Raw genomic sequence first — 16,310 nt, forward strand, 5'->3', positions numbered from 1 at the left:
ACTTGTTCTTATTTTTCTAGTGCATGCAGTTTTTCAATGACATCTATAATAAAAAGAATAAAAATGTGTATAATTTTTTTTGAATAAGTTATTTTTAATAAGAATAATTAAAATAGCATAAAGTAAAATTATCTATTAATATTTTTCTTTGGCCTATTCTAGCAGACAATGTCTCAAGTGATACAAATTCAAAGTAGTGTTAGAAAATGAGTTAATACTCAAAATAGTCCCTGAAAGATACATCGATCTCTATTTTGGTCCCCGAAAGATAAACTTAATCAAAAGAGTCCTTGAAAGATACACCAGTTAATCAAGTTTATCCTTCCGTCAAATTCGTGGGTGACTTGGCTAACGATTGCTGACTTGTCTCGTTAACTTCCATGGTGGAATAGGCCAAGGTGTCATAAGTTGTTGCTGACTAGGATACTTTGAGAAAACAGTTCAAATAAGTCCCTATTTGTTTCAAACCTAATCCTAATTTTCACGATAAATACGTCGCGTTCAGCTTCAAAATAGGGCCCTATGCCTGGGTAAGTGTTGAAATTGCTGGTTTGGGGCGACGATGGAGGCAGCAAATCATGTTTCTGTGGGTTGAAGGCTGCGATAAGAAAATCTGGCACAGCAGAGAACCCAGATAGACTATTCTGTGCATGTCCAAGGTACCGGGTGAGTGTTGCATAAGAAGTCAAAGGTGTTCCATGTTGGCTTTTGTTTTGGGGTTTTAGTTAATTTTTTGTCTTCTGATTTCTGAATCTGCAGAAGGCCAATCACTGCAATTACTTTAAGTGGGTTGACGATGATGAATATGAAGGGGTGGGCGAAGGTGGAATAAAGAAAGATTACAGGGCTGAGTTGCAGGTTGATGGTGACTATGATGAGTGGAGGTTGAAGGTGGCATGGAGACTGGGTAATTTGGAAGCTGAAGTAAAAACATTGAAAATGTTAATAGTTTTTCTATTTGCTGTAGTTGTGGTTAATGTCATCGTTTGTTGTTTGTTATGTAGTTCCAAGTAAAACAAATTCTGGTGATATGTGAAGGTGTAATGAGATGAATCCCTTAAATGAGAATAGATGTTGCATTTGGTTTTTTAAGATTAAGACAACAGAATTGAATTCAAATGTTCTAAAGAATTCCGAATCACTGTTACAGTAGGACGTATAAAGGAATGAACATAATCAATAGTGAAAGTACTATTAAACATTAACTTGTCAAAGAAGGTTAGATGTCACATTGTCTGAAGGATATAACCCACAGCAAAGTCATAAGGTTTTACATGAGGAAACAAAGCTAAAAACTAGGCTAGATGTTCAAAATAAAAGGGCATAGTACAACTTTCAATTACATAGATAACCAAAATATAGATAATGGAAGTTCAATTGCCCTGTGCAAAAAACTAAAGTATTTTGACACAAAATCAAATTCAAACAGAATACATTTCAACACCAATCAAAGTCATTTATCAGTCTTTCTTGGGGGCTTGAAGCTTGGAGTAGGAACAAAGGTCATAAAGTTGGCCAGCTTTTTAGCAGTGGCTGAACTAGTCCCCTTAATTGTCTCAGCAGATATAGCCACTGGTGGTGCTACAGTGGGCTTAGGAGAGGACTGTACTCTGGCTTTCCCTTTAATGACCTTTAACTTGGGTGGCCTAGCTATAACTTATTCCTACATAAATTAATGGCAGATTTAGATTTAGATGTACATTATAAAAGAAATCACATGTGCTTAATAGTTACTTAGTCATGATACAACCGGTTGTGTTTCTTGTGTTGGTGGTATGCTTTCAGATAGGGGTGGCAACGGGGCGGGTAGGGGTGGATTTTTGCTCTACCCGACCCCGCCCCGCCAAACAAAAACCCGCATCGAACCCGCCCCGCCTCTACCCGCGGGTAGTAAAATGTTAAACCCTAACCCGCCCCTGCGGGTACCCGCCCCGCCCCATTATTAAATCTAATAAATAAAATAAAATTTTAAAAAGTATATAACCATTATTTACATACATAACATAAATTAAAATAAAAATTTAAATATGATATAATATTATTAATCATTTTACTAATTATTTTATATATATTACATATATTATCTATTAAAAATATATATATTTATATATATTATATATACCGGGGCGAGTTTAACCTAAACCCGACCCCGCCCCGCCCCGCCTAAGAACCCGCCCCGGTGCGGGGTGGGTACCCACGGGTTCGGGTAGTGTTGCCACCCCTACTTTCAAATTGGCTAATGTCAATCACTGTTGGAGGCTGTGTTGGTGATGGAGCTCTATCTGCTGGAGCTAGATTATCTTCAGCTGGGACAGAGTTTACTGCAGGGTCAGCACCATCTGCAGCAGGGAAAACTTTAGCTAGTTGCAGCTGCAACTGTTTGGCATGCTCCTCAGCTTCCGTAGCTTTTTTCTTTGCACAGCTTCTCTTGTTGTGTCCTATCTCACTACAATACATGCATCTGATAGGGTTATACTTCCTCTTCATCTTTGTCTTTGACCCAGTAGGTTGCTCCTCTTTGTCCCTTCTCTTTTTCTTGGTTGGTCTTCTTGGCTTGGGCTTAAATGGTGGTGGGATGGGAGCTGGGTGTGGAGTTTTTTTCCAAAGATCCTGTCCCTTCACTGGGTTGACATTGAAGCAATAAGTCTTCCTGTACGAGTCCATCTTCAACCAGTCATGACAATAGACTTCAGGCCGTTTGTCATTCTTATCCTGAATGGCCGATATTGCATGCATACACGACATTCCTTACAAAGACAAATCAATGATTATTTAAATATCGTGCATGAAAGTAGATGACAATAACTAAGTGTTGAACTTGTTACATGTGAGTTGCCAAAAGCGACAGCTGCATGTGTGCTTTCTCAGGTCAACCACCATATTGGTTGGCCAGCCATGAATTTCATAGTTTTTCTTTTTCATCACCAGACCATTGTGGAGCCCAGTGGCTAGATAACGTTGTCATTGCTTCAAGTCTACTCTGCTGAACAGGGGGAGAATCTCTTGATAGTTCTGTAGCTTCTTCCGATTGTCAATAATACTCTTCATGATGATTCTTCTTACTTCCTCAGCTAATGTCAAGATGGGCTTGCTCCTATCATGCTTGATTTTTGCGTTGAAAGACTCGCAAGCATTGTTGCATATGTTATCGACCTTTGGCACTTCACTAAAATGCGCCTTTGTCCATGCATCCTTAGGCCATTTGTCGAGATATTCCCAGGCTTTTATATTGATCAGCTTCACTCTATTCAATGATAACCCTTGTACATGGCAACCAAGTCTCCGTCTGTGACTAACCTTCTCAACCCGGATGAAAGAGGAACTCCAGGATATTTCTACCAACAGTTTCCAGCTTCAATGTAACCTAACTCCCTATAGTAACTCCTTACAAAGATGACGTCAAGCATGTCTCCTTCAACCCCATCAACACTTCTGTATTATCAGGTTCATATACAGTATCTACTTATAGATTTTTTTAAACAATCCACCATGGTGAAATACAAAAGTCATCGAAAGACCTTCCATCTACAATAACAAAAAATAAATTCTTTCAGCCCACACAGATTGCCACTACCTATTCTCAATGATAACATAACAAACCCTAACCCCAAAACAAACATGCAACAACGAAACAAAACCATCATTAAAATGAAAGACCCATAACTAAATATCATCACAACGACAGTCAAAGCAATGCAGTCTGACACACTCAAAATCTTCAACAATAATCACACAAACCTTTACCCTGCTCAAACCCCTACCCGAAGTCACACAAAGACATACAGAACGCCACCCCTAAGTCATCAGGCCACAAACTAACTCAAAAAACATGAGAAAACTATTATTCTTACCTCTAACCGTCTCGGTTGCTTTTTCCACAATCAATGTTGCTAACAGAGCCGACGACCTCTGTTCCCAGTAGCAACACCTACTCTGCTTTGATCGTCAACCAACAATGCCAAACGTGGATGGTGACGTTCGAATGAATGGTGAAATGGTTAGGGCATGACTTGAGGGAGACGAAATATTTTAGAGCCAAACATGGAGATCCTTGTTATGGAATGGGGTGATACTTTGCAACGTAACGTTTTGATTCCACACTGCCAACAAAATGACGCCGAATCATGACTATCAGGGTCTAACTCAAAACAGCGTTGTTTTCCTTGTATGCCACCGTGGCAGTTAACGCCACACGTCAGCAACCGTTAGCCAGGTCACCAAGAGAATTGACGGAAGGACGATACTGATTAGGTCGGGTATCTTTCAAGGACTCTTTTGATTAAGTTTATCTTTCGGGGACCAAAATGGAGATCGAGGTATATTTCAGGGATGATTTTGAGTATTAACTCGTTAGAAAATGTTCAAAACTGAATCTCTAATTTCTTTCATTATATCTTTAATTGATCTATACGAATTATTTGCATCTTCTATTTTCAAATTTTTTTTATAGTATAGATGTTTCCTTCTTGTAACAAATGTTTAAATTTGTTCATCATATTTTTTTACAATTACACGAAGAGATGTTCCCTGCAGTATTAGTAAATCACAGTTAATAATTAATTAAAAAAATTGATTACATTTTTTTAACTTATTAGAAAAGGAACAATGAATAAAATATTAAAAAAAGTATCATTTTAACAATATTAAAATACAATTATATATAAAGTATTATAAAATAATATAAAAAATATAAAAAACAAAAATAATTACAGTATTTTTTCGTAAATTCATTTTAAAAATACAATAAATATGTTTGTTTCGTATCTTTTTATCTAATATAATCATTTTTAAGCAAATAGATTCCTCTTCATTTGTGAGTGTTAATATTTTCCATAGACAAATCACGTGAACTTTGATAAACGAATTGTCTGTTTGTTTGGGGATATTGTCCAAAGAATGATGATCCATTGAATAAATTTGAGATGTTGTGTAGTTTGAAAATAAATTTTTTGTGCTAAATTTGATGTTATTTGAAGGAATAGTGATAAGAGACTTATATAAGTAGTTCAAATAGTATGGAATTTGAATATTTGTAACATAAAATTTATTATGATTAATAATATTATTATAAAATTTGTAATATGGATGTTTATTATATTTAATGAGTTATTTATATTAATAAATTAATTATTGAGGTTATAAATTTATTGTATTGTTTATAACAATAAGATATAATAAATATAGGGATATGGATTCAATGTCTTTGTAAGTTACAAATTTTTGTTTTTTTTATTGATTTGAAAATAATAGTTGGTTTGGCAAAAATTGAGTAGTTGATTCTAAAATTTTGTCAAGTAAACGATGTTGCAGACATGACATTAGTAGAAGGAGAAAGATTTCTTAAAAATAATATGGGTAACCTTATCCATTCACTTTTATAGATTAAGAATATATTTTTATCATAGATTTTGTGAATTTTTAATTTTGATATTGAGTATATAGTAGTGTTTTTTAATAATGTATAAGATTTGGTAATTTTTTTAGTCATATGGAGATCACAAATATGATCTTTTTATTTGTGAAGTTTATTTTTTTTAATTTTAAAACATAAAATCTATCCTCCGATGAGGGATATAAAATGTCAAAATCTATTCTCGGATTTATGAATTCATACAAAAATTACACTCCAATTTATGAATTACTTTCGATTAGTGAATTTTAATTTTTTAAAATGCAAAATCTATCATTTGATTTATATTTCAGTATTAAAAAATTTTAAATATGCAATTTAAACTCTCTAATTTATTATTACCTCCATACTAAATTAAAATATATCACTTTTTTATAACAAAAAATGATACAACAATAATTTTTATATAAAAAAAGTAACTAAATTTTGTATGTAAAATATTTACGTAGTGGTCAAATTAGTAACACATTAATTCTTTGAACATGATTCATATAGATAATATAAAAAATATTTATTCTATTTCTATTTTTTAAGATATATTTAAAAAAATAAAAAAAATAAAATATATAATTATTAAATTTTGATATATTTACATAATATTAATCGCTCTTCTTAAAAAAAATGGTCCGACAAACAGACCCGTTTTGTCCCATAAAAATTTGGCAATTTTTAAATTTTAGCTCGATTTATTTTTTGGTGAGTTTAAATGGTAGGTCTCATAAGTTCTGCATGGCTACATTTATGATATGGAATAACTAAATAGTACGGGTGTACATGAGTCGAGTGAAGTCGGGTTTGATGTGACTCAGATTCGGCCTGAAATATACACCGAATTTATTTATTAGACCCGAATCTGGCCGTAAACCCGATGAAACCAATACACTTTCGGGCCACAATTATACCGGGTGAAAACTGGGCCGTTAACATTACATTACGTTGATACCTTCTTGTAAGCTAACATGTAAAAATATCCAAATTTCTAAGACTCCAACCATTAGTTAACATAGTAAAATTCACTTAAAAAAATATAACAAGAACCAACCCTTCTTCAAAATTAAAGCATAACCACAATCAATATTAAAGCATAACCACAATCAATACTAATATTGTCTAATAATACCAAATATTTAAATTAATACAAATAACACAATCTTATGTATTAGTCTAAAATCTTATGCATTCTAAACATCAAACATTAACTTATAGTCTTATAATGACTAATAACACAAAATATTAAGGTTTATAATACTTAAATTCCACATAAGAATAGTCATGATCTATCACTAATAACACAAAATATTAATTGTGTATGATGACCGGGCCACCGGACCAACTTCGGGTGACCCGAGCTATGGCCCGAACCCAACCCGAAATAATGACCGGGTCTATTTTTGAGACCAATACCCGACCCTAAACCCAATGAAATCACACCAAATTAGTCCCTAAAGTATTTGGGACCGGATCGGACCTTCGGGCCGGGCCAGTCTGTGCACCCCTACTAAATAGTTAATAGTGTGAATATTTTATTATAAAATTAGTCTAATAATTAATTTATTAATTTAATTAATTAAATAAATATTAAAAATTAAAATTTTATTTTATGTATATAATAATTTATTAACTAACAACAAATTAAATAGAATTTAATATTATAGTAAATTAATGATTAACTTACCAAATTAAAAAATAACGTAAAAAAAAAGTGCGAATGTTTACCCAAAAAAAAGTGTGTCAGTGATTTTATTTGTGGATGTGCTTTCTCGTTTTCCTTTTCGATTTATTTGAATGGGGTTGTTTGTTGATTCTTCTGTTTGACTTGACTAACCAATCCCATCGACGCGGAAGTTGACTTTAGAATACTAGCATTAATTATATTGTTATTATTATTATTATTATTATTATTATTATATTAACCATTGACGGGTAGCAATTAACCGGGAAACTCCCGTAACAGTTAGGACTTAGGACTGAGTCCGCTGTCCGCTGTTCGCGTATCGCGTGGCTGATTGTATGGCCATTCTACCATACTGATATAAAAATGTTAAAGAGTTATTATAATAGAGTTAGTTAAGTAGACAATGATTTTTATAAATAATGTGATGAGTTTTAAAATTAATCTAATAAAATAAAAAAATATTCTACTCTTAAATTATCTTATAAATTTTAATATTAGGATAATTTTTTTTATTAAAGATAGGAGACTTAAACCCGTAACCTCTTAATTGAGTATAAAAAGACTATGTTATTTGAGCTATTATTCATTGGCTATTATTAGAATAATTATTTGCACATCTAATAAATTAAACATTTGGCCATTATTAATTGTATAGGAGTAAATAGAATAAAAAGAAATAACCATTTAATTAAAAATAATAAACATAATTATTTGCATACCTATTAAATTGAACATCCGACATATTTATTATTCACATTGTTTAATATTCTCATTGTCAACTTATAATTTTTTTTATCATAATTTATTATTTTTAGCTTTTAATTAATTATTAATATTTAAAAATATAAATTAAAATATATTATTAAATTAAAAATTTTAATTAAAAATAATTACAAAAAAATAAATTTTGATAATTTTTAATATTTTTTTAGTATAATTTATATAAATTTTGATAAGAGAAACCATTAAAATAGATATAATATTTCAATTCGAAAATAAATAAATTTATATTAATAAAAAATATATAAATACTTTTTATTTTTTAAAATATAAAATATTTAAGTTTTTTAAAAAAATTATTCATCTCTATATATTTAGAATAAAAAATTTAGAAGTTTCATATTTTTAAAAGATAAATAATTTTATATTTTTATTTATTCAAAAATTTATTTATTTTTGAATTAAATAACTAAATATTTATTTGTTTTTTTTATTTTAATAATTATAATATATAATAATAGAAACATCAATTAAATTAAAATACACATTAAAAATAGGACAATTCATATAAAAAATAAAATGAAATAAAAAATTATATAGTTATTCTAAAATAAAAGACGTTACGTAATTATTCTAATTTTATGTAAATAGAATGAAAGTAAATCATATTAATTTACCTTCAGATAATATAAATCGAAATAACCCAATTCAAGTTATTACCTTTTTAATATAATCGAACGAATCCAATTTAATTTAAGTTAAATAAAGTAAATCCATGCAATTCGAAACATATTGGGTCGATTTAAAAAAAAAAGACGTTCATGCATGCAATTTGAATGAGGATGATTCGATTTATAAAGTTAAAAAGTACATATATAATTTGAAGCATCGAATTTTAATTTATCATTAACTTTCATAAATGGTATAATCTAATTAGATTGATTTACATAAAGTTGTGTAGTATTAAGGATTCTATGTAAATTTTATTGTCATTTATTTCTTTAGATCATTTGTCCTTAAAAATAAATTAAATTAGATATAATAATAAATTATATTAAATATAGATTAAAAATAATACTAAAAAATCAAATACTAAAATAAAATATATATTAAAATAAAAATATAAAATATATATTAATATAACAGAGGAAAGAAGAGAGAGAAAAAGATACAAAAGAGAAAACGGGGGTGGGTGGGTGAGTTTGACGACAGTTATCACTGGAGCCTGGAGGTCAGCTGTATTGTGGTGAGAGCTGAAAGAGGGGAGGAATTAATAAGGGAACAGGGAAAGTACCGTCTTGTCATCAGATCAGGCTCAAACTCAAGGGTTCTGGATTATTACAAATGGGAACTTGTTGGGGTTCTCCAAAATTACCACCCCACAACTCCAACCCAACCACCACCACCACCACCACCACCACCACCGGTAACCTCAGCGGAGGTACGTAGGATTCATTACTTTTCCTTGGTGTGCTGCTGTTTTGTTTAATCTTCTGTCAGAATAATTAATTTATGCATGCAGGTACGGCATCAACGTCAACGTCAACGTCAACGTTAACCTCAACGGGGACATCCCGCGTCACGAGCAGCAGCTGCAGCTACACGACTTCGTCGGGAAGTGGGAACATCAGCTCCATAAGCAAGTTCTCCGATGATCATTATCCCGACGGCCAGATCCTACCTGCCGCAAATCTCAGGATCTTCACCTTCGCAGAGTTGAAGGCTGCCACTAGGAATTTCAGACTTGACACCGTGCTTGGCGAGGGAGGTTTCGGCAAGGTCTACAAGGGGTGGCTCGAAGACAAGCCATCCTCCAAGAATGCAAATGGAACCGTCATTGCCGTCAAAAAATTGAACTCCGAAAGCTTACAGGGGCTTGAGGAGTGGAAGGTAATCCATCCTAAATCCTACAACTACAACACCTTGCAGGACCAACAAACTTAATTGAGAATTTGCTGATACACATATACATTTGATAATTCATTTATATGGATCGAACGGTGCAGTCAGAAGTAAATTTTCTGGGACGCCTCTCTCATCCTAACCTTGTTAAGTTGTTGGGATACTGCTTGGAGGAAGCAGAACTTCTTCTCATCTATGAATTTATGCAGAAAGGCAGTTTGGAAAACCACCTATTCGGAAGTGAGTGCTCTGTTGAATTAAGCTAAAGGAGTACTCTGTTGAGAAGTGTGAATGAAGCTAACTTATTTTAATTTGTTGCACAGGGGGCTCTGCTGTTCAACCACTTCCATGGGATATTAGGCTTAAGATTGCAATCGGAGCAGCTCGTGGCCTGGCTTTCTTGCATACATCCGAGAAAGTAATTTACAGAGACTTCAAGGCCTCCAATATATTGCTCGATGGGGTGAGTAACGTCGTTGAGTTATATATATAATAACATGAAGATGAACTCATACCATACAAATTGTTATTAGCAAAAATGGTGGATAGTTGAGCCATATAATTTGTAGAATTATTGTCACGATGAGTTGTCTATTAGTATTTTTTGTGATGAACATCAAAATATATCTTTTACTTTAGGATGCACTATATATTGAGTCTATAACTTAAATTCTTGTTATGCTGCAGGCCTATAATGCAAAGATATCAGACTTTGGCTTGGCAAAACTGGGTCCTTCAGCTAGTCGCTCCCATGTGACAACTAGGGTGATGGGCACATATGGTTATGCAGCTCCTGAATATGTTGCTACAGGTGAGGTGATCTACTTGGAGGAGGTTTTGGAAACTGAATCAAGTTGATTAATGTAGAGCCTTGACATGTTATTACTATTGTACAGGGCATCTGTATGTGAAGAGTGACGTGTATGCATTTGGAGTAGTTTTGGTGGAGATGCTAACAGGGCTACGAGCACTTGACCCAAACCGCCCAAGTGGGCAACATAATCTAACAGATTGGATCAAACCATACCTGCATGATAGAAGAAAGCTGAAAAGCATTATGGATTTTCGGTTGGAAGGAAAATATCCATCCAAAGTTGCATTTCGTATAGCTCAGCTTGCGCTGAGATGTCTTGAAACTGAGCCCAAACAGCGGCCGTCAATGAAGGAAGTTTTGGAGAGCTTGGAGCGATTTCATGCTGCCAATGAGAAACCTATGGAGCCCAAATCTGGTTCTAATCATACTCATAGCCGTCGAGGTCAGCAAGCTGTGCACCATCGTTCTCCACTCCATCCATAGTGTAGCAGGACGCAGGTTACTAGTTGTTGTTGGTCCTTCCAAAACTCATTCCACTGAATTGCAGGGTCGGTGGTCAGACTGTCAGAGGCCATTGGCCAATCGATGTTAGGCTGTGTCATGGGTCTATTCATTGAAGGATTTGCCACTTGTTTCATTTTTCTATTTCCTGCTCTCTAGTCCGAAACTGAGTAGCAAAGACACTTTTCTGGGAAATCATATATATATATATATATATAGTTGGTTGTAAAGTGTAAATGACAGTGTGTTGTAATCGAAGTAACATTTTAAGTTACTTCGCTGAGTTATGATTTTTGCTGAATAGGTGAATAGGTAGTCCTTCTGGAGTTAAACTTGTTCGCCGCCTGGTTAATGTTATATAAGGGGCTTGTTCATTACTACATTTCTTTTGTATCGAGTATTTGTGGCAACTAGAACCCACCCATAATAAGGATGCTCCAGATACCAGTATTATTCAAGCTCTGTCTGTTGTAAGCGCGTCAATGTACAAGAAAATCTCCTCTTCGAGAGAGACTAAGGTTACTAGTTAAGTCATAAGTCTACTAAAACATAATCAAAATCTTCTTATAATAGTGTAATAGTGTAATACTTTTTCTTTAGTTTCCTTTTCGTACAAAAATTCAAAGTCTAACAATCAATCAATGTTCTAAAATCAAATGAAAATTTTTTATATTAGTGATTGTTAGTGATTCCATTTTACTTACATACTGAAATCGAATGTTATTGGCTCTTCAATATGCGAATTGTTTGTAGATGAATATTAGGGACCAACAAGTTTTGTAATTTGTAGTCATCAATTAGTCTTCATTAATGTTTTTGTGAGATTATATCTAATGATGTGAAATTATTTATTTTTTTGTTGGTTAAGTATTGGCAAAATTTTAGTAAAACTATTCACCCTTAAACTTTCTCTTTGTTTGTGTTAAATTTAAGAATTTAGATCTTCTAAATTTTGAATTTTTATTTTAGAGGGTAAAGTGTGATATCTCACCTTTGAATGGTTTCTCTCATATTTTCTCTTGGTCCTACGTATGAAATAAATGGTGAGAGATCACACTTTACTTTACTTTACTTTTTAAAGTAAAATTCAAAATTTAGAGAATTCAAATCCTAAATTTAATGGTAAGATAACATTGAATCTGTTTCAAAATTTTTATGATTGAAATAGAATATTTGAAAGTTTTTTAAATTAAAATATGACATTTGAAACCAAATTAGGATTCGACCCAAATATTTGAAACCAAAATATGAAAATAATACTGTGTTCAAAATATAATTATAAAAATTTAATTGTGATAATAAAAAAATGTTATATTTCTGTTATGTGTTTTTTTGTTTTTTCTAATAAAAAGAATATAAAATATACTAATTTAATATTTTAAGATATAATATATCTATTAATATCTCACATGTTAAATACAATTTTATATCTTTGTATTTATATTTCAATATCCTTTCTTTGTACACAAAGACAACCTTTGTATTCTCTAACTCATTGATATACAGATGATATTTTTATAGTTTTACTGTGTGGTGTATTAAGTTCTGATCATTTAAGTTATTCAATGCAATTTAACTATGTTGGGGTGCATGAAGGTAGTAGTATGTATTACTAAAAGTAAGAACTAACAAGTTATAGAAAAATAGATAAATAACTTATAACTAACTTTTGCCGAATAAGGGTATTTGAGTATTTCTATATTTTGGAATATTAATTTAGCATTATATAGTGCTTACTTCTTTGCATCATTTTTTTTGGGCAATTTACCATTTTAAAATAATTAGGAAAAACTTTTACCAGATTACAACAATTGAAAAGTTCATACCTTTATGTCTTGTTTCATTTTATATAGAAACCGTGGGAGCTTAGCACGGTTTCTAAATGAACATAAACCGTGCCTGCTAGCCAGATTTTATGTTGAAGAGCATTTGAATGTAAACCGTGGGAGGCAGCCACGGTTTATGAGGAAGATTTTGTGTGCATAAAACTTTGGAGGCAGCCACGGTTTATACATGAGCGACTATGTGAAGTAGGATGGCTGATAGAGAATCCGAGGAGCTTTGTGGTTTATAGAGTCAGCAAACTTATTTACGTTTTAATACGATTTGAATTATATTAGTATATTTTTATTTTTTAATTAATTTAATTTTATATAAATAATTAGAATTTTAAATTATAAAATTTGTATTAGTTTGTAATTTAAAATTTAAATAGACATAATTTAAATTAATAATTTATAAAATTGTATGTATTCATATTACTGTACTCATATGATTTATTTTTACTATTGTATTCATATGAATATTTGTAACTAACTATAACTAACTATAAGTTTACAAATATGATACTATATAAATCAATGATATGTGTAAACTTATAATTAGTTATTGTAATTGTGTAAAGTAAAGTACTTTACAAGGATATTTATTGAAACTAATATGTTAATTATTTATATACTTAATCTGGACACTATAATTTCGCATTAAGATAAAAAAAAACTATTAAAATTATCATGACTTATTATAATCAACTACTATTAATATTATTGCACATCATTCAGCCACTGTATTTATAATTCAATGATTATAATGTAATTTGAAGTATTCTAAAGTCAAAATACATTATATAAGACATCCAACACAATTACATTGTGAACTTTACACATATATGTACTAATATCTCAAAAACTCAGTCAAAGATCAATAGGCATATTTAACGATTGTCACTAAAGTTATTACATATAATTCAAAAATTAAATTATACCACTCAATGGTATTATCATATGATAATTTAAAATATTGAGGATAAATAAAAATAAAAGATGAAATTAGATGATAATTAAATACATTCATATTATTTTTAAATTAAAAGAATATACTTATTTAAAATAATATGATTACGTTTATTTAAATTTAAAAATTTTTAATAAAAATATGTTTATTTAAAATATTAAAATTTTAAAATTTAAATAAACCTACTTATATTAATTTTAAATATTATTTAAAATAATACGAATATATTTATTTAAATTAAAAATTTAAAATAATAACAGTACATTTATTTAAAAAATTTTAATTTAAAAATAATATAAATGTATTTATTTGTTAGTTAAAAATTAGCAACCGTTATTTTTTTTAAATCGAATAAATATAATTAATCATATGAATACAATAGTAAAAATAAATTATCTGAGTACAATAATACGAATACATACAATTTTATAAATTATTAATTTAAATTATGTCTATTTAAATTTTAAATTACAAACTAATACAAATTTTATAATTTAAAATTCTAATTATTTATATAAAATTAAATTGATTAAAAAAATAAAAATATACTAATACAATTCAAATCGTATTAAAACGTAAATAAGTTTGCTGATTCCATAAACCACAAAACTCCTCGAATTCTCTCTTAGCCACCCTACTTCACATAGCCGCTCATGCATAAACCGTGGCTGCCTCCAAAGTTTTATGCACACAAAATCTTCCTCATAAACCGTGGCTGCCTTCCACGGTTTATGTGTTGCATTCACCGAGGGTAAACTGTGGCTGCCTCCCACGGTTTACATTCAAATACTTTTCAACATAAAACCTAGCTAGCAGGCACGGTTTATGTTCATTTAGAAACCGTGCTAAGTTCCCACGATTTCTATATAAAATGAAACAAGACATAAAGGTATGAACTTTTCAATTGTTGTAATTTGGTAAAGGTTTCTCCCAATTATTTTAAAATGGTAAATTGCCCTTTTTTTAGTAGCATGGAATCATTCTCTTTTTGTTAAAAACTATATGTATAGATCAATATAAAAGGGATTGATATCTTTTAAAATAAAAAATTGATAAAATGATAAAAGTAAAAAAGTAATCATTCTTAAATTAAAATAGTGAATATATATTTTATAAAAATTATAAATTAATAATGATTTATTCTTCATTTTATCATTTTATTATTTTTATTATTTGAGAGAATCCAAATTTAGATAAAAAAAACCAATGAAATAATTAATGTCCAACACTCATCAAAAACGTTTTAAACTTTTGGAAATAACTAAATTAATTTTAAATTTTATAAATTATACATCTGTATTTGTTTTTAATTCAACTATTATTAAAAAGCATTGAAATATAGTATTTAATGCCAGTGCGATATCTCTAATTGGTCTTTTAATATGATCAAACAAATATTATAAATTTGTTAATTAAACTTATTTTGGTTAACTAATTTTGGATGATAACTCACGTGTAGTTGTCTTTATGTGAATTTGTTAATTAAAAATTGTTAGATGATTTAATATATTTGACTAAATTATTATTTAACGTCTTTAAACTGTCAATTTCACATGAAAATAATAATACGTAAGTATTCACTTTAATTCTATATTATGAATAAATTATCATTTTTGTCCCTAATGTTTAGGATAAATTCTATTTATATCTCTAATCTTTAAATCATCTTATTTATATCTATAACGTTTATAAAAGTGATTCAATGTTATCCTGCCGTCAATTATAATAACAGATCAGATTGTATTTTACAATTATTCTCATATTTATTCTTAATTAGGTTTCACTTGGATGTGTTTGATTTTAATATTGTATCCACTATTTATGTTAGGTTCAATTATGTCCCTAAATAAGTGAATTATGTAAATGTTGCAGGAATTAATTCAACTTTTGATGAACTATTATTCAGAGTAGATAATCGTTCTGTTCTAGATATTTGTATTCTAACTTTAAAAAGAGATTTTCGATAACTCTAATTAAAGTTTATAATGTATAATTAACGGCATCATAACAATGAATTACTTTTATAAACGTTAGAAATAGAAATAAGACGATTTAAACCTTAGAGACATAAATAAAATTTATCCCAAATATAAAAATAAAAACGATATTTTATTCGAAATACAATTAATTAATAAGTCTTAGCCATATCTATTTAGTATTGAAGAATGAAGATGTCATATTAGTACTATAAGTCTATAACTTTCTGTCAACACTTTATTAATAACAGTTAAATGAAATTATGAATGAATAAAGATTTATAATTTATAAATTTAAAAATTAATTTAATTATTTAAAAATTAAGGACTACCTTAAATAAATATCAATGGATAATTGGATACTAAAATATAGTTTTATTAAAAATAAAGAACCTACATACAACATAATAAATTTAATTTCTTTTTAGATGGGATTTCAGATTTTCAGTATGTTAGAAATAAGAGACTAAATTGAAGAAAGAATTTATGTGTTATTGAATGTATAATGTATTCAAATTG

General features: G+C 30.0%; 1 protein-coding gene across 1 annotated transcript; it reads left to right on the plus strand.

Moving 5' to 3' along the window:
- Window positions 1-8,966: 8,966 nt before the first annotated feature.
- Window positions 8,967-11,592, plus strand: LOC130940907 (probable serine/threonine-protein kinase PIX13). Its single transcript, XM_057869190.1, has 6 exons — window positions 8,967-9,246; window positions 9,328-9,695; window positions 9,812-9,947; window positions 10,031-10,170; window positions 10,395-10,518; window positions 10,604-11,592. The coding sequence occupies exons 1-6, from the start codon at window positions 9,150-9,152 to the stop codon at window positions 11,002-11,004; spliced, it is 1,266 nt and encodes a 421-aa protein (XP_057725173.1). The 5' UTR covers window positions 8,967-9,149; the 3' UTR covers window positions 11,005-11,592.
- Window positions 11,593-16,310: the final 4,718 nt, after the last annotated feature.

The sequence above is a fragment of the Arachis stenosperma genome, chromosome 7, assembly GCF_014773155.1.
Source record: "Arachis stenosperma cultivar V10309 chromosome 7, arast.V10309.gnm1.PFL2, whole genome shotgun sequence".
In the NCBI taxonomy this organism is placed as follows: Eukaryota; Viridiplantae; Streptophyta; class Magnoliopsida; order Fabales; family Fabaceae; genus Arachis; species Arachis stenosperma.

What these genes read in the sequence shown, in the direction of transcription:
- LOC130940907 (XM_057869190.1), top strand. Translation starts at nt 9,150, where the DNA reads ATGGGAACTTGTTGGGGTTCTCCAAAATTACCACCCCACAACTCCAAC. An exon ending in CACCGGTAACCTCAGCGGAG is followed by an intron (nt 9,247 to 9,327) that starts GTACGTAGGATT and finishes TTATGCATGCAG; the next exon opens with GTACGGCATCAACGTCAACG. An exon ending in GGAAAACCACCTATTCGGAA is followed by an intron (nt 9,948 to 10,030) that starts GTGAGTGCTCTG and finishes TTTGTTGCACAG; the next exon opens with GGGGCTCTGCTGTTCAACCA.